This window comes from Chiloscyllium plagiosum, chromosome 10 (genome assembly GCF_004010195.1).
Source record: "Chiloscyllium plagiosum isolate BGI_BamShark_2017 chromosome 10, ASM401019v2, whole genome shotgun sequence".
Taxonomy (NCBI): Eukaryota; Metazoa; Chordata; class Chondrichthyes; order Orectolobiformes; family Hemiscylliidae; genus Chiloscyllium; species Chiloscyllium plagiosum.
In genome coordinates, this window is record NC_057719.1 from 58,992,349 (window position 1) to 59,015,140 (window position 22,792).

The 22,792-nt window shown below is 39.1% G+C and overlaps 2 protein-coding genes across 3 annotated transcripts in view; one reads left to right on the forward strand and one right to left on the reverse strand.

Annotated features, from left to right (window-relative positions):
* The window catches only part of ttc6 (tetratricopeptide repeat domain 6), a 212,846-nt gene that overhangs the window by 184,151 nt on the left and 5,903 nt on the right, over nucleotides 1–22,792 (forward strand). Inside the window, exon 30 of the mRNA XM_043698490.1 lies at nucleotides 15,928–16,153. Within this exon, the coding sequence (XP_043554425.1) occupies nucleotides 15,928–16,153 (226 nt within the window). The remainder of the gene's footprint in view (nucleotides 1–15,927; nucleotides 16,154–22,792) is intronic.
* On the reverse strand, nucleotides 114–8,962 carry LOC122553687. 2 transcript variants are annotated; one of them, XM_043697860.1, is made up of 4 exons: nucleotides 8,878–8,947; nucleotides 2,665–2,731; nucleotides 1,617–2,308; nucleotides 114–1,087 (listed from the first exon to the last, which is right to left on the reverse strand). In XM_043697860.1, the coding sequence occupies exons 3-4, from the start codon at nucleotides 2,295–2,297 to the stop codon at nucleotides 1,001–1,003; spliced, it is 768 nt and encodes a 255-aa protein (XP_043553795.1). In that variant the 5' UTR covers nucleotides 2,298–2,308; nucleotides 2,665–2,731; nucleotides 8,878–8,947; the 3' UTR covers nucleotides 114–1,000. The 2 variants fall into 2 exon arrangements, with proteins under 2 accessions (XP_043553795.1, XP_043553797.1); XM_043697862.1 differs by lacking the exon at nucleotides 2,665–2,731 and having other exon boundaries at nucleotides 8,878–8,962.

Consider the following 22,792-nt stretch of genomic DNA (forward strand, 5'->3'; position numbering starts at 1 on the left):
TTAAAAAACTTCAATGTATTAAATCCACTTTGCAATTGCTGAATAATGTTGATCTCTATTTTCACTGTTCATAAAGATTTAAATCGATTTCAGTATAGATTAAAACACAATTATAGTATTTCTGAATGAATAATTTTACTGCCGTATCAGAAAAAGTACATTGTAAAGCAGTGGGTGAGGAAAATTATACAAAGTAGATAATTGCTTGCATTGCCATTTTTTAAATTAGTGAAATTACTAAAGTTTATTACAATATTTAAAATAGGCATGCATGTTTGAAGGAAATAAATTTTTGCTGCAAAGAAGGTTAGTAAGATTAATTAGTGAAATCTTACATCCTCATTTTTTTCTTAATAACCGTCTCTTATTCATACATGCATTTATTTTGTGTGCAGCTTTCAAATATGTGAAGCGTAATCCATATTGAATGGGTATGAATCCACTATAGCAACTTGTATAAGATCTGATGGTTAGAACAGCTCTGAAATGCCACCTTGTAAATTACCAGGCATCAAATGGGTTTACCCATCTTGTGAAATGGTTACTAATCTTAATTCAGGTTGCAGGTTTAAAGGGACTTACAACAACTTCGAAAAGGAATAGCTGCTGAATATTCTAATTTATCAATTTCTAAGTCTCACAAAAGGAAAAATAGTAATAATTGTTCTGCATCATTTAGAGCAATGGAAATTTCTTAACTGTTGAACTACAACTAATTTCTAATGTCTAACTATACTTTGCTGAAGACCTTGTATTATTCAATTGTATAGTAAATGCAATAAATTCAATTGGATATCATTCTTTGCCTTTTCCCAGAACCTCATGTTCATGATATCAAAAAAGACATTAACCATTAAACAGAACACTTTCCCATTTTAGGAAACCCGAACTGATACAAGGTATCTTCAGGTCAAATGCAGCACAGGCAGAGTTCATCATTTTAACAAAATACAAACATGCATCTGCTATATCTTTTGAAACATGTACACCTTCTGCACAGTTAGTCAATTTCTACAAGTAGTTCATGCTTTGTGGCTTCTTCAATGCTGGTTAGCTGGCGAATTGTCCATTCTTTTATCCGAATTTGCTGGAAGATAGTAAGGAGAGATGTTTTACACTCAGTCCCATGTAATTTTGAAAGCCTCAGCAAAAAGAGCTATTGCATAACTAAGTTTAGCTATACAATGAATAATAATTCTATTTGGTTAGCAATAGTGAGAGTATCTATTGCCTGTATGATGAGCATGCAAGATGCTTGTTTCTCCATTATGAAATTTTGTCTGATGTTCACTTCAAAGTCCTTCCACTGGCTTAGGTTTGGAGACAGAGCCAAATTGTTGGAATAATTTAAACCTGAAGAGAAATTGAGCCCAGTTATGAATTTGTGCCAGAGACAGGGGCTCTTTTTGTTGGAAAAAGGTAAATTTGCAGAATTGAGATGAGCAGTTATGAAGACCGTTAGATTAACTTTCAGGTTGGAATCAAAAAGCACATTTAAATAAAGTGTTACTAAAAGTCAATTTGTTCAGCAATTCTCCCACACATCTTGTTGTATGTAAATTAGATTTCAAAATCAAATCTTGCGTGAACAATTTATAAAAAAACTCTGAACATACCTGTTCAATAGGCATTTTTTTCTTCCTATACTTTCTCTTTTTGCGAATAGATTTCCGAACATTATTTAGGTCAATGGCAGGAGATTTCGGAGAAAGAAGCCTGGATTGGTCTTTAATGATTTCCTCAATACTTTTCTTACTGAACAGTTTGGGAGATGTTGGTATTGGTTGGTCATCTTCAACAGCAATTTCTTCAACTGGAGAGTCACCTGTGGCATTTGCAATACCGGACTTGTGAATCTGTTCAGTTTCTGATAAAGCCATATTTTGATGGCTTTCTTCAAGGATCGTTGAGAGATTTGCTCCTTTAGAATATGTAGATTTGCTTGACATAACTGTGTTCCATTGTTTAGCTCCTGTTTTAAAACTGACACTGTTTATAATCATGAGCTTCTGAGTATTCTCAGGACTTGAAGAAATTTTCTCAAAACTTTCATCATTGGGGTTTACAAATTTAGATATGGGAGAGATGGTTGGTATCCCAGACTTGAACAAGACTGATTCATAAAGCATTTTCTGTGTTTCAAAGCTATCATGTTCTATTCTGGATAGCTCTATATTCTTTCCCACAAAGTTATCTCTGTTTTCAAAGGAGAATTCAGGCGTGCTACATTTTACAGAGGATGAAAGTCCAGTTGTCAGTAGCTCCACATTTATAAAAGGTATTTCTTCGTCAGACATACTGTTGATCCCTAAGGACAGAGCACAAAAGAGTTGATTTCAAAGGGGAAGCAAAACATATGGGCCTGAATTTCCAGACCCCATTGACTATGGTTCATGCTTTTGGGTAAAATACTGCAAACTCTGCTGCTCTTACTAGGTACCATCAGGCATATGATTTACAGGCTGACAAACAACCTATTGGGTCATATCATGAACACACCTTCCATAGCCAATACATCTGAGCGGGAATTAAACCTGGAGTTTCTGGACTAGAGATACAGATGTTCCCATTGCTCCACAAGACCACCTATCATCTTCACTCCATTAAAACAGTACCAATGATGAAAGTCTTTTCAAACAATGAAACCAAAGTTTTATTCAGTACCTCACAATAACAGCCAGACAATCTCCTTTGATCTGTTGGGATCAAACTGTTGGAATTGTTGTAGGTTCTGAAAAGCAACCAAACATCAATAATTGCATAATGGTAGTCTTCAGGATAATGTCAAGAAACAGGTATTGTAACTGCTAGATCAGATTGTTTTTTTTTAAATCTCCTCACTGGATACAGGCAGCTTTAAAAGTTTTAAAATGCTAGGGGTTTAAATAGATTCACAGTCCTATAGACCTTTGCCAGTCTTCAATCTAAATATTTGTCACTCTATGACTGCAACTTAAAGACTTTTCTGCTGTAAAACACCAGTATTCAAAAAGGTCCAACTGAATTTGGATTTCCCTCATATATGAATCACATCTTGCACTGACTGGTTAATATGTGAATTGATTGTCTCCACAACTCTGCAGAAATAGTGCCAAAAGTTGGAACTAAAAAACAACTTTTCACAAAATTATTTTTTAACAAAAAAATCTAAATAACCAAACTCCATCTTTCTAACCCTTTAGGAGTACACTAGTTTCTTGTGAGAAGAAATGTAATTTTTGTTCATTCAGGTGATATGACCTCCATTGAGTGTATGGCTATCCCCAGTTGCCCTTGACAAATTAGTGGCGAGCTGCCTCCTTGAACTGCTGCAGTCCATTTGATGTATCTAATCAAAAATGCTATTAGGACCAAATTCTGATACTCACTCACTCCCTAATGACAATAAAGGAATGATAGTATATTTCCAAATGAAATGGTGATGGCATGGGGAAGAACATACAGGTGGTGGTGTTCCCATGCGTCTATTGCCCTTCTCCTTGTAGATTGTAGTGGTCGTGGGTTTGGAAAATGCTGTCAAAGGTACCTAGATGAATTTCACTACATCTCGTAGATGGTGCATATTGCTGTCCATCAGTGGTGGATGGAGTGAATGTTTATGTATGTGGTGCTACTCAAATGAGCTGCTTTTTCCTGGATGGTGTCAATGTTGGAGCTACACTCATCTGAGTAAGTGGGTAGTGATCCATTGTTACTTGTAGATGGTGGAAAGGCTTTGGAGTTCAGGAAGTGAGATACCTACTGCAGGATTCCTTACCTCTGGTTTGTTTTTGTCATTACAGCATAGGAGCAGGCTCTTAAGCCCACTATTTGTGTTGACCTTGATGCCATTCTAAACTAATCTCATCTGCCTGCACATGGTCCTTATTCCTCTATTCTCTGCCTGTCCATGTAACTGTCTAAATGCATCTTAAATGTTGCTGTCATGTCTGCTTCTACCAACTCCCCAGCAGCACTTTCAAGACAACTACTACCTTCTTATGTAAAAAAAAACTTGCCTCACACATCTCCTTTAAACTTTGCCCTTTTCACCTTAAAGCTATACCCTATTGTATTTGAAATTTCTTCTGTGAGAACTATTCATCCTATCCATGCTTCTCAATTTTATATGTTTTTAATCAGGTCACCCTTCAGCCTCTGAAACTCTAGTAAAAACAATCCAAGTTTGATCAACCTCTCCTTAAAACTGGTCTGCTCCAATCCATGCAACATCCTGGTAAACCTCTTTTGCACCCTCTCCATTATTCCTATATTGTATTGACTAGAACGGCTAACAATGCTCCAAATAAGCCTAACTAAAGTCTTCTATAGCTTCAACATGACTTGCCAACTTTAATATTCAATGCCCTGACTGAAGGCAAGTCCTCCTTTACCACCTTATCCACTTATATTGCCACCTTTGGGGAGCTACAGACTTTCAGGGAGCTATGCACCCTAAGATCCTTCTGTATATTAGTGCTCTGAAGGGTTCAGTCATATACAGTGTATTTTCCTCTTGCATTTGACCCTCCAAAACGCACCACCCCACACTTCCAATTAAACTCCACCCAACTTTCCAACTGATCTATGTATTGCTATATCCTTTGACAGCCTTCCTCACAATCCACAAATCCACTAATTTTCACATCGCCTGCAAATTTACTAATCAAACCATCTATATTTTCATCCAAATCATTTATATACATTACAAACAGAGGTCGGAGCACTGATCCACACAGAATACCACTGATCATGAACCTCCAGTCAGAAATACACACCTCCACAACTATCCCCTGTCTTCAAACCAATTTTATATCCAACTTAGCAACTCATCCCATAAGACTTGATCTTCTGGACCAGCCTACTGTGAGGGCTCTTGTCAAATGCTTTAGTAAAGTCCATGTAGACAAGATTCACTGACCTGTCCTCAATCATCTTTGTCACTTCCTCAAAACACTCAGTCAAATTTGAGAAGTAAGGCCTCCACACATATAAAAGCTATTCTGACTGTCCTGAATAAATCCATTCTTTTCCAAATGCAAGTAAATCCTATTCCTAAGAATTTTCTGCAAACTTTCCCTACCACTGATAGAATGCCTACTAGCCTATATTTTCCTGGATTATCTTTGTTGCCCTTCTTAAACAAAGGAACAATGTTGGCTATTCTCTAGCCTATGGCTAAAAAGGATACAAAGATCTCTATTAAGGCCGGAGAAATCTCCTCCCTTGCTAGATCCTATCAGACCCTGGGGACTTATTTACCTCAATGACTTTGTTAAGTCTCTCATCTTTTAGAATGACCACATTGGTTTCAGCTCTTTCATTTGTAAATCACAAAACTTTTTTTAAAAAATTACATTCTCCAGTGCACTTTAACAATTGGTGTCATGTTGGCCCAGGTAAAGTATTGAAGGTGTTAACTGCCAGTGAGGCTGTCTGTGCCACAATGGTCAGACTGATTCTAATCTAAAAAACGGATTTACAGTATCTTACACGGATTCATGCAGTTTTTGAGCAATGTAAAATGTAATTCTGCAAGTACAAATTAACCCTACAAACTTATATGTGTCTGCATGTGGCTATGTGTGTGTTTGGGGGGGGGGGGGAGAGAAGGGAAGAGCGGTTATGGTGTCTATGAGAGGGTGTGTATATGTGTGTGAGTGTAAAGGGCTTTAAGTCTATCAGAGGGTGTGTGTGGGGTCCATCTGTCTGTATGTTTGTGTGTAGTGCAATGGGGTCACCTGTAGTGTGACGTGAACCCAAGGTCCCGGTTGAGGCCATCACCACGTTGAGAATGTAACATTTAGAAAAAGTTTTGCGATTAACATATGAAAGAACTGAAACCAACATGGTCATTCTAAAAGATGAGAGACTTAACAAACAATCCAGTTCTTTTTTCAATATATAATTTCAGTTACATCACACTGTAAACTTTTGCTATAACTTCTTTGTCTTACAATCTTATTCTCCACAACCACCTGATGAAGGAGCAGCACTCCAAAAGCTAGTTCTTCCAAATAAACCTGTTGGACTATAACCTGGTGTTGTGTGATTTTTAACTATTTACCAAGGACATTTCATGGCCCTTTTTCTATTTTTAGCGGTCCTAATTTCTTGTTTCATGTTCTTTCCTGCATCCTTTATATTCCTCAAGAGTCTTGTCTGAGTTCAGTTTCCTAAGCCTTACATATGCTTCTTTCCCCTATATGGCCAGTCAAGTTCAGTTCTGGTTAGTGGGATACCCTAGGATGTTGATTGTGAAGATTCAGTAATGGTGATGCCATTGAACATCAAGGACACAATGACTGGATTCTCCCTTGTTAGAAAAGGATAATAGCCAAGCATATGCATGGCTTTGGTATTACTATTTGTCAGCTGAAGTCTGAATATTTTCCAGATCTTCCTAAGTTTGGACACAGATTCAGATTCAGAGGAGTCATAAATATACAATGTTCAGCACCAATCAAAATCAGCAAACATCACCATTCTGAGCTTATGATGGAGAGATCTTGATGAAGCAGCTAAAGGTGGTCAGGCCTTGGACACTACCCTGAGGAACTCAAGCAGAGATAACCTGGAGTTGAGATGATTGGCCTCCAACAACTATAACTATCTTCTTTAGTATGACACCAGAGGGTTTACCATCTGATTCCATAATTGGCCTTCTCCATAATCGATTCTATTTTTACTCGGGATCCTGGTTGTCACACTCAGGCAAATGTGCCCTTATGCCAAAGGTGGTCATTCTCATTTCTCCTCTGGAGTTCTGACCATGTTTGACCCAAGCTATAAATGAGGTAAAGAGCAGAATGGTCTGGGCAGAACCCAAACTAGGCATCATTAAGCAGGTCAGTGCTGCTGATAGCACTGTCAAGGTGGTAATTGGCCAGCTTAATATTTCCTGTTCTGTCTGTGTGTGTAAGGTCTATCTGGGCAATTTTCCAAATTGCTGGATAGGTGCCCGTGTTGTAGATATACTGGAACTGGATACGGTAAGGTCCAGAGCATGTCTTTACCACTATATTTGGAATGTTGTCAGGGCCCATCATTTGCAGCCAGCTCTTGATGTCAAATAGACTGAACCTAATAATTTGTTGAAGACTGGCATCAGTGGTGCAGGCAATCTCAGGGAGAGGCTGAGATGATTATCCATGTATAATTTCACAGTGCAAATTGTTTTAAATGCTTCAGCCTTATTCATTTGCATAGCTATGTTTGGCCTTCTCCATAATTGAAGATAGCAATAATTGTGGGGCCTCCTCCTCCAGTGAATTGTTTAATTGTCCATCCCCCATTCATATATGAACATGGCAGGACCATAGAGCTTATAGCTAATCCATTGGTTGTGGAATTGCTTAACTCTGTATATCAGTATACTATTTGGCATGTAAATAGTCTGGTTTTGTAGCTTCACCAGGTTGACACCTCATTTTGTGTAGGTCTGGTGTTGTTCCTGGCATTTTCATTTGCTCACTGCATTGAACCAGGATTGATTCCCTGGTTTGATGGTACAGATAATTGTAGATTGGGGGATATGCTAGGTATGTAGTTTTAGACTGTGTTGAAGTGTGATTCTGCAGATGGTCTGCAGTACCTCTTGGATGCCTGGTTCAAACTCAATCCCCTAAGCACAATGGTAGCACGCACAACATGGAGGATATCCTCAGTGTGAAGACAAGAGCTTGGCTTCATTCAGACAGTGCAGTGGTCACTGCTGCCATATGGTCACAGATAGATGATGGATCAGTAGCAGGCAGAATGGTGAGGCTTTCCCTCAACACATGCTGCAGTTTCAATCTGGTAGTTCTTTCCTTTAGCACTTGACTAATTCAGTCTGTAACGGTACTGCCCATCCACCCACTGTTGATAACGAATACGAAGTCTCCCATTTTTACCATATTCTGAACCTTTGCCACCCTCACTGCTTCTTCCAAGTGGTGTTCAACATGGATAAGTATTGATTCATCAGCAAGGAGGTTTTCTTGCCATATGTTTGACTGGATATCATGAAGTCTCGTGGCATCAAGAGTCAATGTTGACTATGTTGTACACTAACTGCCACCCCTTCTACTGGGTCTGTGCTACAGTGGGATAAGATGTAGACAAAGGCTGTTACTTAACAAGTCTGTGAGACACACTCCCAAGTTTGGTACTGATGTCTGGATGTTAGTAAGGAGGACTCTGCAGAGCCAATAGGGTCACATTTGCATTATTTCTTCCTCGGCATAGGTTGATGCCACATTTTGAGAATGCTACATTTGGAGGTTTTACTTGTGGAATTACTGCCTATCAAGTTGCAAACAACGAATTAAATTCTAATCATCTTTGCACCAATAATCCATTCCAAACTACATTTCTTATTTCAATTTTTGCACAAGAATTGGAGACATAATAACAGCAACATTTACAACAGTGGAGCACTAAGCTTTAAATCCACATTTATATTTGTTACTATGTTTGAGTGCAACCTATTTAAAGTGAGACCTGCACAAGGCTGCCAATTGAAGAGTAACATCAGGCTCAGTTCCCAGATTGAGCATCTGGATTTACAACATACAAATTTCAGAACTATTTCACTGACTCATATTTGAAATGTTTGTTTTTTTAAAAAAATATGTTTACAATGTTTTAACAATATCAAAACATTGATGAAGATACAATGACAGATACTATGATGAATTTACATTCAAAAGGACATATTTATACCTCTTACATGTACAGCTTTGTAAAATCTCCAAAGATTATGTAGAAAGATTTAGTTTATCCCACAGATTACAACTAAAATACAATGATATAAACAAGTTAAGGTACTCTCAGAATATAACTGAGCAAAGCAAAGATACATTAACTTGCTGTTAACATCTTACCCGTTTAGTTCACAACTGAAGCACAACCTACCTTAAGCAAATCCTAGCATGACATCTACTTAGATAAGATAACGATGAGTTAACAAAGTCCACCTGTATTTCAAATGTTGATCATTAGGGAGTCCCTTGCAAATAAATCATTGTTATAAAGCTTAATTATTTTCAAAGCCAAAAGTAAGCAGCTAATTTACAACCAATAAACAATTAATAATAAAGTATCAAATTTCACCGGAATAAGAGTGAACATGAATCATTTAGTATTAGAAACTTTGACACCTTGGCATATTTTATATATATCTTTAAAATTGTCATCTGTTTTAATATCCAGGCCAGCTGAATGTCAAATGACTGATGGAAGTTAATTCATAGCATTGTGAGGATATTCACTTCAGCAGAAAGAATGGGGAGAGGCATTAGAGACTTATTGAAACAATTCTAATCAATGTGTAGGGATAGAGAGGCTGTCTTGTGATGCAGTGACCATGTTCCTACTTCTGAACTGGAGGTCTGGGTTCCACTTCAGAGGTGTATCATAGAATATCCAGACTGATCTGGATTTTATGCACAAAAGTTTTTCCAAGGGACAGGACATACTGATAACATGGTTAACAAAGAATGTAGGATCTTTTGGAAGCAAAAAGAAAGAATATTTTCCATATAGCAATCAGTAATGACTTGGAACTCATTGCTTATGCAAGTGCTGAAAGCTGAAATGATGAATGATTTCAAAAGAAAATTGGATGGGCACTTAAAAGAAATAAACTTGCTGGGCTAAGATGATAGATATGGGAGAATGGCACTGATTGAATTGCTTGACAGAGCTTTGGAAATTTGACGGGCCAAACAGTCTGCCTCAATGACATAATAACCCTGTGAGTATAATTCCCAAGATGTTCATTATGTTCCTGAGCTACTCAACATTAAAGTGTAATCATTTAATATGGAGGTTTTATAATCCTTGTTGAGCCCAATTTGAATATAATAAATAATTTGTTTCAACAGTTGAAATGAAGATGATTAATGATTAAGCATTGCCAATTTTCTCTTAATTAGTAGGTTTTCTTCATGTTACGTTGCAAGGTATAATTTTGAAGGTAATTTTGTGGAACAGCTGTATAATTTTGGTCCTTGTTAATAAATTGAAGCTCTTCACAATCAGTTACCATGTAGTGTATGAATGATAATAGCACTTGGACACATAGTTTGTTTTATGTAATGTTCCCCAGCTGCTTCGCAGTAATGGAAACTCAATTTGAAATCAGATAGGTCAGCTGTGCTCAGTTGGTGGGACCACTGCCTCTGAATCACAAAATTCCAAGCTTCTGTCCCATTTCAGGGCTTGAGCGTAAAATAAAGGCCGCTCCTGTGCAATATCTAGAGGACATTGCACTGTTGTGGGTGCCATGTTTCTGACAAGCGATAAGAACCCATCTATCTGGATATAAATACCCCAAGATATTGTTTTGAAGAAGAGCAGGGGAGTTATCCTCACTGTCTTGAACAATAGTTATCTTCCAATCAACATCATACAAAGCAAAAAATGTAGTTATTATCATACTACTGATTATAGTGAGTTGCTGAGCGCACTTGCTACATTACAACAGTGACTATACTTCAAAAAGTCTCATTGGCAGTAAGTCCGATTGATTGACAGGACTAAATGGAGGGACTTCCTTCCACTGCGGGGAATGGAGGTCCCACTATCACCTTGTTAACATCAACTGTAGCATAAAAGAGTGGAGGCATGGGGATCTTGTGGCAGTGTCCTTACCTCTGGGTCCTGGGTTCAAGTCCCACCTGTTCCCAAGATATGTGCTACTATTTGTGAGCACCTTATTTAGGGTAAATAAATACAACCCCAAGGGGAAAAGATAGTTTTTTTTTTAAAATGTAATCCTGAGAAATTAACATACTGGTTTCCCATTTTGAAGTAGAAAAGACAAATTATACCAGTATGTCTCATTCACCTGTTCTAATGGTTTTTTCTTTAGGGGAGGGGTGGGTTGAATATGGAGGAAACAGAATTTGGAAATTGCGGGGTGGGGGGGGGAGGACTCCACTATTTCATCTGAGTCCCTCTTTATCCCGATTAAACACAGCTCTGAAGATGGGAAGGAATGTATTATTGCACCAAGATCAGCTGGGAGTCTGGTTTGTGTCATCAGACAAATGCCCTACAATCATTACTTGTACTCTGGGTCGGAAATTTCAATGTCCACCACCAAGAGTGGCTTGGCAGCAGTGCTACTAATCAAGCTGATCGGGTCCTAAAGAACATAGCTGCTAGAAAGGGTCTGCGGCAAGTAGTGAGGGAACCAACAAGAATGAAAAATATACTTGACCTCACCTTTACCAATCTGCCAACTGCAGATGCATCTGTCCATTACAGTATCAGTAAGAGTGATCACTACACAGTTCTTTTGAAGATGAAGTCCAGCCTTCACATTGAGAATAACCTTCATCATGTTTTGTGGACTATCACCATGCTAAATAGGTCAGACTTCAAACAGGTTTAGCAACTCAACCCTGGACATCCATGTGGTTTTGTGGGCCATCAACAGCAGCAAAATTATACTCTAGCACAATCTGTATGGCCCAGCATATCCCCATTCAATCGTTTCCATCTAGCCAGGGATCAACCCTGGTTCAATGAAGAGTGCAGGATAGCATGTTAGAAGCAGCATCAGGAAAACCAGAAGATGAGATGCCAACCTGATGAAGCCACCAAACAGGACTACTTGCATGACAAACAACATAAACAGGTAGTGATAGACATAGCTAAATGATCCCACAACCATTAGATCAGTTCTAAGCTCTGCAGTCCTGCAACATCCAGTCGTGAATGGTAGTGGATGATTAAGCAACTCACTGGAGGAGGACACTCCACAAATATCCCCATCCTCAATGATGGAAGAGCCCAACACATCAGTGTAAAAGGTAAGGCTGAAGCTTTCACAGCAATCTTCAGTCAGAAATGTTGAATGAATGATCCAGCTCGATGTACCCCAGTGTTCACCAGCATTACAGATACCAGTCTTCAGCCAGTTTGATTCACTCCACATGATATCAAGAAATGATTGGAGCCACTGGATACTGCAAAGGCTACGGGTGCTGACAATATTCAGGCAAGAGTACTGAAGACTTCTGCTCTAGAACTTGCCGTTCCACTAATCAAACTGTTCCTGTACAGCTACAACACTTGTATCTACCTGACAATATGGAAAACTGCCCCAGTATGTCCTAGACATAAAACGTAGGACAACCAACCCAGTTAATTAGTAGACTCTCGATCATCAGTAAATTGATGGAAGGGGTCATCAACAGTGCTATCAAACAGCACCTGCTCAGCAAGAACCTGCTCAGTGACACTCAGTTTGGGTTCTGCCAGCGCCACTCAGCTCCTAACCTCATTATTTATTTGATTAGATTAGATTCCCTACAGAATGGAAACAGGCCCTTCTGTCCAACAAGTCCACACCGACCCTCCGAAGAGTAACCCACCCAGACCCATTCCCCTACATTTACCCCTGACTAATGCATCTAACACTATGAGATAAAAACAATGACTGCAGATGCTGGAAACCAGATTCTGGATTAGTGGTGCTGGAAGAGCACAGCAGTTCAGGCAGCATCCGAGGAGCAGCGAAATGGACTTTCGGGCAAAAGCAAGGGCTTTTGCCTGAAACGTCGATTTCGCTGCTCCTTGGATGCTGCCTGAACTGATGTGCTCTTCCAGCACCACTAATCCAGCATCTAACACTATGGGCAATTTAGCATGGCCAATTCACCTAACCTCAGTTCAAACATGGACAAAAGAGCTGAATTCCAGAGGTGAGAAGAGAGCGACAGCCCTTGATAGCCAGGCTGCATTTGACCAAGTGTGGGATCAAGAAGTCCCAGCACACCTAGAATCAATCGGTATCAGGGGGTAAACTCTCTGGTGGTTGAAATAATACCCATAGCATGTGGACTGTAGCAGTTCCAGAAGGCACCTTACCACCACCTTCTCAAGGGCAACTAGGGACTGGCAGTAAAGGCTGACCAACCAGCAATGCCCACATCCCACAAATAAATAATAAGAGTGTAACCTATTGTGGAATGTCAATTACTGAGATTGAATCTTTTACAATAAGAAATCTTGAGACACTAGAATATTTAACTATTTTCCATCAATGCAGACTTCAAAGCTTACAATTCCTGTAATGTTTAAAAACCTTTGATTGGAGATCATTTTATATTTGCAAAGCATTAAGTAGTATGATGCAATTTATGTTAAAACAAAAATGTAATTACATTGCTCAAATTTGATGGCATTTCAATTAAATTGACATGTTCCGCTTCAATCAGAGTTTCCTGTCTAGAAATCAAGTTAGAGCGTTTTTAAAACACAGGATGAGAAATGCTGAGGGGAAAGAATTACTCCAATTAAAATGAGCCCAATTTTCTGAACCCTGGTAAAATCAGGTTTGTACTAGTCCCAATCTTGGGCGTGTTCTTATGGGAGAGAATTTGAATGGTTTTTCTCTTGTTAGCTGCACTTCCTATTTTATCAGTATTGAAGGGAAGTTTGATCTCTTGACTAGAGAAACAAAATTTTTGGCATTGAAGAAGTGTTCACAGCAGAGTATAAAAAGAAAAAATATAGCAATAATAGAAAATTGCCTCATGTACAATTTGCTCCAATGGTTTACTACCTACATAACAAATGATAAACATTGTCACAACGGTAGCTTTGATGCATTCTATTTCTACATCAAGTTTGTGTGATGAGTAAAATGGCTGATAAGGCCAATCTTGGAGCTATTGAGCCATACAAAACCCAAAGTATGTATTGTCCTGTAAAGGTAGGCTTGTGGTGCATAGTGAAGTCGAGCCCAGTGGCAGATTTCTCAATTAGCATGTTGAGGAAAAGTTGTGCATTAGACTGCTTCATGTGAAAAATGTATATAAGTGCAAGTCTGTAAGAAAATCTTCACACACAACTGCAAATTCAAAATTGTGAATGTATCGCTAATATATCAGAAATAGGTTTCCGACCTGTCAGCTCAGCACCATCCTCATGACCTGTCTTTCCTGCCAATCTTCCTTCCCATCTATTCGCTCCACCCTCCTCTCTGACTTATTATCTTCAGCGCCACCTCCATCCACCTATTGCACTCTTAGCTACCTTCTTCCCAGCCCCACCCCCCTCCCATTTATCTCTCCACCCCAGAGGCTCCCTGCCTCATTCCTGATGAAAGGCTTTTGCCTGAAACGTCAATTTTGCTGCTCCTCCAGTGCTGCCTGACCTGCTGTGCTTTTCTAGCACCACTCTATTCTTGACTCTGATCTCCAGCATCTGTAGTGCTCATTTTTGCCTGGTAGGACGTTAGCACTCGTGTCAAAATTTGTTTCGCATGGAAATTGACAAAGATCTTAGAAAGGGCTGGACCTAAAAAGAATCTCATGACTATCGCATGTTTTTGGATATACATGGTAGCATTAGCAATACATTTGACTTCTCAAATTTGAAAGCTCATAAGTTTAACTAAAACAGATTCAGACCTAGTGCCACATCTATCTTGCCAAGATTCAGTGCAAATGTCAATGACATTCTTCAGCATGTTTATAAATAGGCTTGTAAGGTCCAATAAATATGAGATGTTGTTAGCAATATGTAGGTGGGCTTCACAAAGTAAAACAAGTCCTTTGCTGTGTAAGAATTTCAGCACTGGAGTATTGGCCATACAATCCAGTGACAGATAAATCAAGCTAGATATTACTTCAGTTATTCGCAATTGGCAGACTACAAGTGGTGGCCAGTCTACAAACTAATGTTTTTTTGTTAGATGTGAAGTTGCGAATGGACAGCACATGGTAAGCAATTCTGAGTCTGTTGAGGGCTAGATTAACAACTAACTTAAGATAGTCAGTTGAGATCATAATGTGACTCATTCGCACTTAGAGTCATAGAATCATAGAGATGTACAGCATCTTTGGTCCAACTCATCTATGCTGACCAGATATCCCAACCTAATCTAGTCCCATTTGCCAGCACTTGCCCATATGCCTCTCAACCCTTCCTATTCACATACCGATCCAGATGCCTTTTAAATGTGGCAATTGTACCAGCCTCCACCAGTTCCTCTGGCAGCTTATTCCATACATGCACCACTCTCTGTGTGAAAACGTTTCCCTTAGATCCCTTTTATATCTTTCCCCTCTCACCCTAAAACTATGCTGTCTAGTTCTGGACTCCCCCACCCCAGGGAAAAGACTGTCTATTTATCCTATCCATGCTCCTCATAATTTTATAAAGCTCTATGAGGTCAACCCTCAGCCTTCGACGCTCCAGGGAAAACAGCCCCAGCCTATTCAGCCTCTCCATATAGCTCAAATCCTCCAACCCTGGCAACATCCTTGTAAATCTTCTCTGAACCCGTTCAAGTTTCACACATCCTTCCGAAAGGGAAGGAGACCAGAATTTCACACAAAATCCAAAAGTGCCCTAACCAATGTCCTGTAAGCTGCAACATGACCTCCCAACTCCTACACTGAATGCTCTGACCAATAAAGGAAAGCCAAACTCCTCCTTCACTATCCTATCTACTGCAACTCTACTTTCAAGGAGCTATGAACCTGCACTCCAAGGTCTCTTTGTTCAGCAACACTCCCTAGGACCTTACCATTGCTTTGCTAAAAGCTACATAAATTCTTATGGAGGGACTCATTTTCAGCAACAAAATGAATATGTTTAAGCATTGCCTTTTCTGAATTATCCTCAGCGTTTAAAATAATCGAGATTAAACTATCAAATTGGTGTGTCAAATTATTAAAGAATTCAGATGTATTAGTGTAGCATACAATAAATCAGGAATTTCATTATAAATGTACAATGGTATTTAATATTTCACACATTTGTTTCCTTATAGCTATGATGGAATGTTCGACAAATTTTCTTTTGTCAAGCATGCTATTTTACTGTTTAACTATCTGATGCATAATTAATAATTGAAGATATGCAAACATTGTGCTAACTGGAAAGGCACTTTGCCAATTAAAAATTATCAGTTTTAATGATCTCAATGCAATTGTTTTCCAGGCTCATGACTACTACACTAAGGCAATTAATTTGCAACCAGGAGATGAATCTGCTTTGCTAAACCGAGCCATATGTCGTGTTCTGCTTCGGCGTGCTCAAGATGCACTGGAGGACTTTGAAGAAGCTGTTAAACTTAGTCCTTATTCAGCTCACATTTATTTCAACCGTGCAAACCTCTATGCCACTCTAAAACAATATAAAGATGCTGAGAGAGATTATTCACAGGGTAAGATGAAACATACATTGTTGCTTTCAAGCATTTTGTTAAATGACGGATATTGCAATATGCTGCTCTGAAGAATTCCTAACAAATATTCCCAAGATGAAAATTCAAGTGAGAAAAAAGAAACATGAGCCTTGGTTAAATGGGATTATCTATCACATAACTTTATTTCTATTTAAGTGTTATAAGGTAAATGTGCACGTTTCTGCATGCTTTAAGTAGGAGTCTTAAATTAATAATTTTCTTGACTTAAAAGTCATAATCTAAACTTCATGTTCTGAAGACCAGTTGCAGATTTAATAATGTAGGGCAATAATCGACTTGTTACTTCAAAATTGACACACTGTGTACACTGTGTATGTGCATCTGCAGAGCTGTACATGTGGAGTACTAATGCACGGCCCTATATTTAACAGTGTCCAATCATGCATCGCAGAGCATTAAGTCTACTTATCTGACAACGAGGGCTGGATGAGCATTGTTTCCTTGTGTATTAATCAAGAATAATATGGTCTTTATGGAATTGATGCTGACAAATGTTGTTTTGTTCATGACATTTGTGGCAGTGAATAAAACATATCAAAACCCTTTTCAATGTTACTGTGAATCTGTTAATTTGGCATTTGTATGGCAATATATTTGCAGGCATAAATATCTATTCCTACATGTCAAATTTGAACAACGACCTGACAAGTTGGCATGCACAATTGTCTCAACTGCTTGTTTTTCTTTACACCTATGCTACCGTAGACCTCTACAGTTTTATTTTATTTATTTGAAAGGACAAGCCTGTCCTCATGAAAATGCATAAGATATTCAGAGTATATTGATTGTATTTATCTGGTACCTAGTTGATCTTACTTCTCCCTGATTCACTGTTAGCTCATTGACATTATAAATGGTTTCTTCACCTCCAGCACTCTTGTTCCTGCTTCCAAACATTTGACATTACCTTGTTGTCAAAAGAAAAATCCACTCCAACTTCTGTCTTTTCAAACATGTTGCTGGTTTGTTGATTTTTAAATATTTAAACATACTTATCTGGATGTGCCCTGTGCACTTTCACACACTCCAAATTAAGTTAGTTGAATACGATTTGCCTTGAATTAATCCATGTTAGTGGGCCATAATTAATTAATGCTTATCCAAGTGACTGTTGAATTAATCCCCGATTATTGGGTGCATCATGAAAAACAGATTCTAGTATTTTCTCTATTTCTCCAGTTAGGCTATCTTTCAATTCTTCTACTGTTGTTAAATTATCAGACTGCATGCAGTAAAAATAAGCAAAACTTTCCGCTATTTAAATTCAAATTTTTGCCAGTAAATAAATGTAAATTTTATTGACTTTCACGGAGGATTTCTTTCCATGAGTGCTAACGCGATTTCTCATGCTAACTTCCCAAACTCACCTCATTATATATGTACCATGTCCCTGTGGTGCCATACTCTCGTATTGTAGGTAGAAGTACTCACCATTTTCCTAACCCTCTGGTTTACCACTAATCTTCGCCACATTGTTTTCTTTTGGATGCTATATCCCTGATTAACAATTATCTCCGTCTTCCTCTTCACTGAAATCAATCTTTGCTGTGAGCCATGAATCATTTTTTAAAACTCTGCTGTTGTTCCTCAGCAGCCTTTGCTGCGAAATTCCTTCCCCAATCTCCTCCAGCCAGTTCTGCTCTCATTCCTTTGTAATCATTCTTATTTAAGCTTAGCAAAGTTGTTTCTGACCCAAATTCCTCCCTCTCATGAATGTTAATTCTGCCATTTATGGTCACTGTTTCTGAGGACATTGTTTATTAAACTTGCCTCCTTAAACATCACCAGATCCATTGCCTGATCCCTGGTTGGATCCACAACATATTATTTCTAGGAATCTGACCTGAATACACTCTGACTTTTTCCTCATGGCTTCCTTTGTCAGTCTGACAATCCCAGTCACTGGTGACAAGTATCCTTAATGTGAAGACAGAGTTTCATCTCCACAAGGGTTGGATAGTAGTCACTCCTATCTATATTGTACTGGACTCTCGTCAGTAATGAGTAGATTCATGAGGAGAAGAGATTTTTACCTCTGAAAACAAAAAATGCTAGAAATCACAATGGGTCATGGAGAGAGAGCAAACTAGCGTTTTGAGTCTGAATGATTCTTCATCAGAGCTCTGATCCCTTCCAGAACACATTTTGTGGCCTTGCCACACTCAGTGCTTCTTCCAATTAGTGTTCAGTTTGGGGGGCATTAATTCAACAGTTGAGCAGGGGAGGGCAGGGGGCATTAAGTAGTAACTGGTAGTATGTTTCCTGTCTATGTTTGTCCTGAAGAATTGAAACTTCAGGATCCAAGGTCATTGTTGAGGACTTCCAGAGAAGCTCCCTCCCTACTATGTACCATTGTGCTGCAACTTGTGCTTGTGGAATAACACATACCCAAGAATCGTGATGGTGGTGTCTGGGACATTATAAAGTCTGATTTGGTGAGTACAACCATGTCAGCCTGTTGCTTGAGTAGTATGTGGGATGGTACTTCCAATTTTGGTGCAGGCCTCAGATATGAGAAGGAGGAGGACTTTACCGGGTCAACAGGACTGGAGTTGCTGGTATCATTTCTGATGCCTAAGTAGGTGCCAGATGGTCTGTAAGGTTTCATTTCTATTTGATTATATAGCTGTTTGGTGGAACTAAGTGGCTTATTAGGCCATCTCAGACGGTATTTAAAAGGACATTGTTGACTGTCTCTGTCATTTCCATACTTTGCATTATAATTTCAACTGGCACTCAACTATTCATCTTTATATGCTATGGAAATATTTACAAGTTTATGTCTCCTGCTGTTGATTTTTTTTTCTTTCTTTGCTGTTTCTTGGTCCTTTTGAACTGAATCCTAAAACCCTCCCAATGTTCAGGCTGACAAGTCATTTTGGCAAGAGAACAAGCCTCTTTCTTTGGTCAAAGGCTATATATAATTAATTCCTTTTGTTAACAACAAAAAGGCCACTGTTGTTGGATCATTTTTTCAGTTGGTTTAACATATCTTGAAAACTATCTTGTATACAGTCTGTGAACTTGTCCTCCATACTTCTTTGAAAAGTTTGGTTTGCTTTGTATGTAGAAAGCTTAAGGTCCCCATAATCACGGTGTTAACCTGATTACATGCACTTTTAATTTCCTAATAATATTGAGTTATACCATGTTAAAAATCACACAACACCAGGTTATAATCCAACAGGTTTAATTGGAAGCACACGAGCTTTCAGAGCGTCGATCCTTCATCAGGTGATAGTCTAAATCATGAGTTATACCACAACTTCCACAAGTACCATTAGCTATTTTTGATCCCTGTTATACAACTGTGTTCCATCAGCAATCATTTCCATTTTCATTCATTCCATTTCAAATATGTTAGTCTGTGCTTAAATCCCTTTATGGCCTCACTCTTCCCTACATCAGAACCTTCTACTATCCCTAGAGACTCTATTGAGCTCTCCATTCCTCTGACTCTGGCGCTTACTGAATTCTCATAGAATCATGGAATTCCTACAGTGTGGAAAGAGGCCATTTGGCCCATTGATTTTGCACCGACCCTCCAAAAAGCACCCTAGCAAGACACACCTTACCCCCATAACCTCGCATTTCACATGGCTAACCCACTTAGCTTGCACATCCCGAGACACTATTGGGCAATTTCCCATCAGCATTTCACCTAACCTGCACATCTTTTAACTGTGGGAGGAAACTGGAGCACCCATGCAGACACAGAGAGAACATGCAAACTCCACACAGACAGTCACCCAAGGTGGGAATCGAACCCAGACCCCCGGTGCTGTGAGGCCGAAGTGCTAACCACTAAGTCACATTCTGCCCGTTTTCTCCCCTTTTTGCATCATCTTTATGGGCTAATCATCCCATGATCTTCCCATTTCTTACCACATTCCTCTTCCTCATTCACCCCTTCTCCTTCTTTTATGTCTGCCATATGATTGACCTGTTTGGCCAAGCTTTTGGTCATCTCCTCATAATTGCTTTGTCTTGTATATTTCTCTAATTAGTTGCCACAAAATAACTTTGGGATGCTTTTCTACTTTAAAGATATCAGATAAATCAAGTTCATCTTATCTTACGCTACTTGTTTATAACTGAGTTAAAAAACTGAGATGTTCCTGGCTTTGTGCCTGGATTATTAAATGTCAGAAAGCTGAAGATTTTCATTGGTTAATACATTAACTTGCAATATGGCATCTGAAGAAGACACATCTGTGGTTTGAATATTTTGGGCTCAGTTTTATTAAAGTTACAGGATCACATATGGTACACGATACATGCTAGAAAACCACAATTCTCCACAACTTATAGTCCCCAGGATGCCAATTTTTCTATTTATTTTTATTTTCCAGAATGTAAGATTGTCAGCTTCATTTTCCTTAAGCAAACTCTATTGTTAAAATGAAGTGATTTAACAGTGGTGCAATTTATATTCTAATTTCAATTTCCTAGCTGCCAAATTGACAATCAGATGCATAACATTCAAAACTGGCTCCTGACAATGACTGACGAACATTGAGACCATTATTTTCAGAGACAGAAGTCACAGAACCAAAACTGCTTCCATATGAAATTTATATTGTCCAAAAATGCAAAGAAAAGTGGTGGCTATCTCATATCATTCAGCTACTATGTACCTGAATGTGTGAATGGATGAATGTTGCCCCAGTGATGGACTTTGGAGTATGGTCTATAATAGAACAAAGAACAAAGAAAATTTACAGCCCAGGAACAGGCCCTTCGGCCCTTCAAGCCTGAGCCAATAATTGTTTGTATGTTTCAAGAGTGTGTCATCTCCAAGGAGACTGTGTGTATGAACAGGCCAAGAGTCAGAAAAGTACTTCACCGAATCAGATTGAAGGATTCTTGCTAAGTGGTGGTCAAATGGGGGAAGAAACTGTGCTGCGTGAGTACGTACATTTCCTGATATCATTTAGATAGTTAGCAATTTTGCTGAGAAGGTGGAAAGGTGAGGTCCAGCAACCTGCCAGATCAGAAAATTGGCTAATTAAGTGGTTTAATGAGTTTTTCCAATTGTTCGGGTGAGGCAACATTTCTATGGGAAGGTTTGAAATGCAGACTGAAACAGGCCGAACAAAGGTCAGTACTAACCCAATCGGGAGACAGTGATGACTGTGTCATTCTATGAATTGGACTGATGAAAGAACATACTTGTATTGAGAAACAGTTGGGAAATAGAGCAAGTGGTCTGTGTGCATTCAGTCAGTTGAGAATGTCATGATCCTACAGGGATTGTGGAGCCATAAACCCTGGGTGGGCAACTGTTGAAATGGAATTAAAGTACTCAGAGATACTGATGAGTAGCAATCATCCTCAGGAACAGAGGCACAGCCCAGAAATCAGCGGTGCAGAGGAAAAGAAGAAACAAGAAGGCAATAAGTGTCATTTTTCAGCATTGAGTGTACCTCCAAAATATAGTTGTTCCAGCTGAGGCTCAGTTGTCTCTGAGTTGCAAGTTTCTAGTTTGAAGTCTCATGGCAGAGCTTGAGTAAAATAATCAAATGGGGCACTTCTGTGCAGTACTGATAGAGTACAATACTGTTGGAAATGTTGAATGGGATGCTAAACTAAAGTGCCTTTGCCCACTTTGGATGGATGTTAAAGTTCCCCTGGTAAGATTTTGAAAAGGAGCAAGCAAGTTATCTCCAATGTCTTGGCCAATATTTATCCCTTAACAAAAACAGATAATTTGGTAATTATCTCCGATGTTTGTGAGAGAGTATGAAAATTAGCTGTTGGTTTTCTTACATCACAATGATTACTACAAGTCAATAAGTATTCCATTGATTTTAAAGTGATTTGTTTAATGGTTGGAAAAAGTGCTACATAAATGCAAGACTTTTTTTATACGTTTGTGCGAAGATTTGTAGCTCGGGTGCTCGTTGTTGTGGTTCTGTTCGCCGAGCTGGAAGTTTTTGTTGCAAACGTTTCGTCCCCTGGCTAGGCGACATCATCAGTGCTTGGGAGCCTCCTGCGAAGCGCTTCTTTGATGTTTCCTCCAGTGTTTATAGTGGTCTGTCCCTGCCGCTTCCGCTTGTCAGTTTCAGCTGTCCGCTGTAGTGTTTGGTATATTGGGTCCAGGTCGAATTCCCTGGCTGTTCTCTGTCTGGCTTGCCCTATAATGGTAGTGTTGTCCCAGTCGAATTCATGTTGCTTGTTGTCTGCGTGTGTGGCTACTAAGGATAGCTGGTCGTGTCGTTTCGTGGCTAGTTGATGTTCATGTATGCGGATTGTTAGCTGTCTTCCTGTTTGTCCTATATAGTGTTTAGTGCAGTCCTTGCATGACACTAAAATACATCAGGAGCATCTCGGAACTGACAGCCAGACTACTCCGACCCCTAGGACTCATAACGGCACACAAACCAACAGCCACGCTCAGACAAAAACTCACCAGAACGAAGGACCCGATACCCAACATGAGCAAAACGAATGTAGTGTACAAAATACCATGCAAGGACTGCACAAAACACTATATAGGACAAACAGGAAGACAGCTAACAATCCGCATACATGAACATCAACTAGCCACGAAACGACACGACCAGCTATCCTTAGCAGCCACACACGCAGACAACA

Excerpts from the sequence above, each read along its gene's own strand:
- LOC122553687 (XM_043697862.1), bottom strand. The coding sequence starts at position 2,297 with ATGTCTGACGAAGAAATACCTTTTATAAATGTGGAGCTACTGACAACT. Across the intron at positions 1,088-1,616 it reads AAAAAATGCCTATTGAACAG|CAAATTCGGATAAAAGAATG; the intron begins GTATGTTCAGAG and ends ACTATCTTCCAG.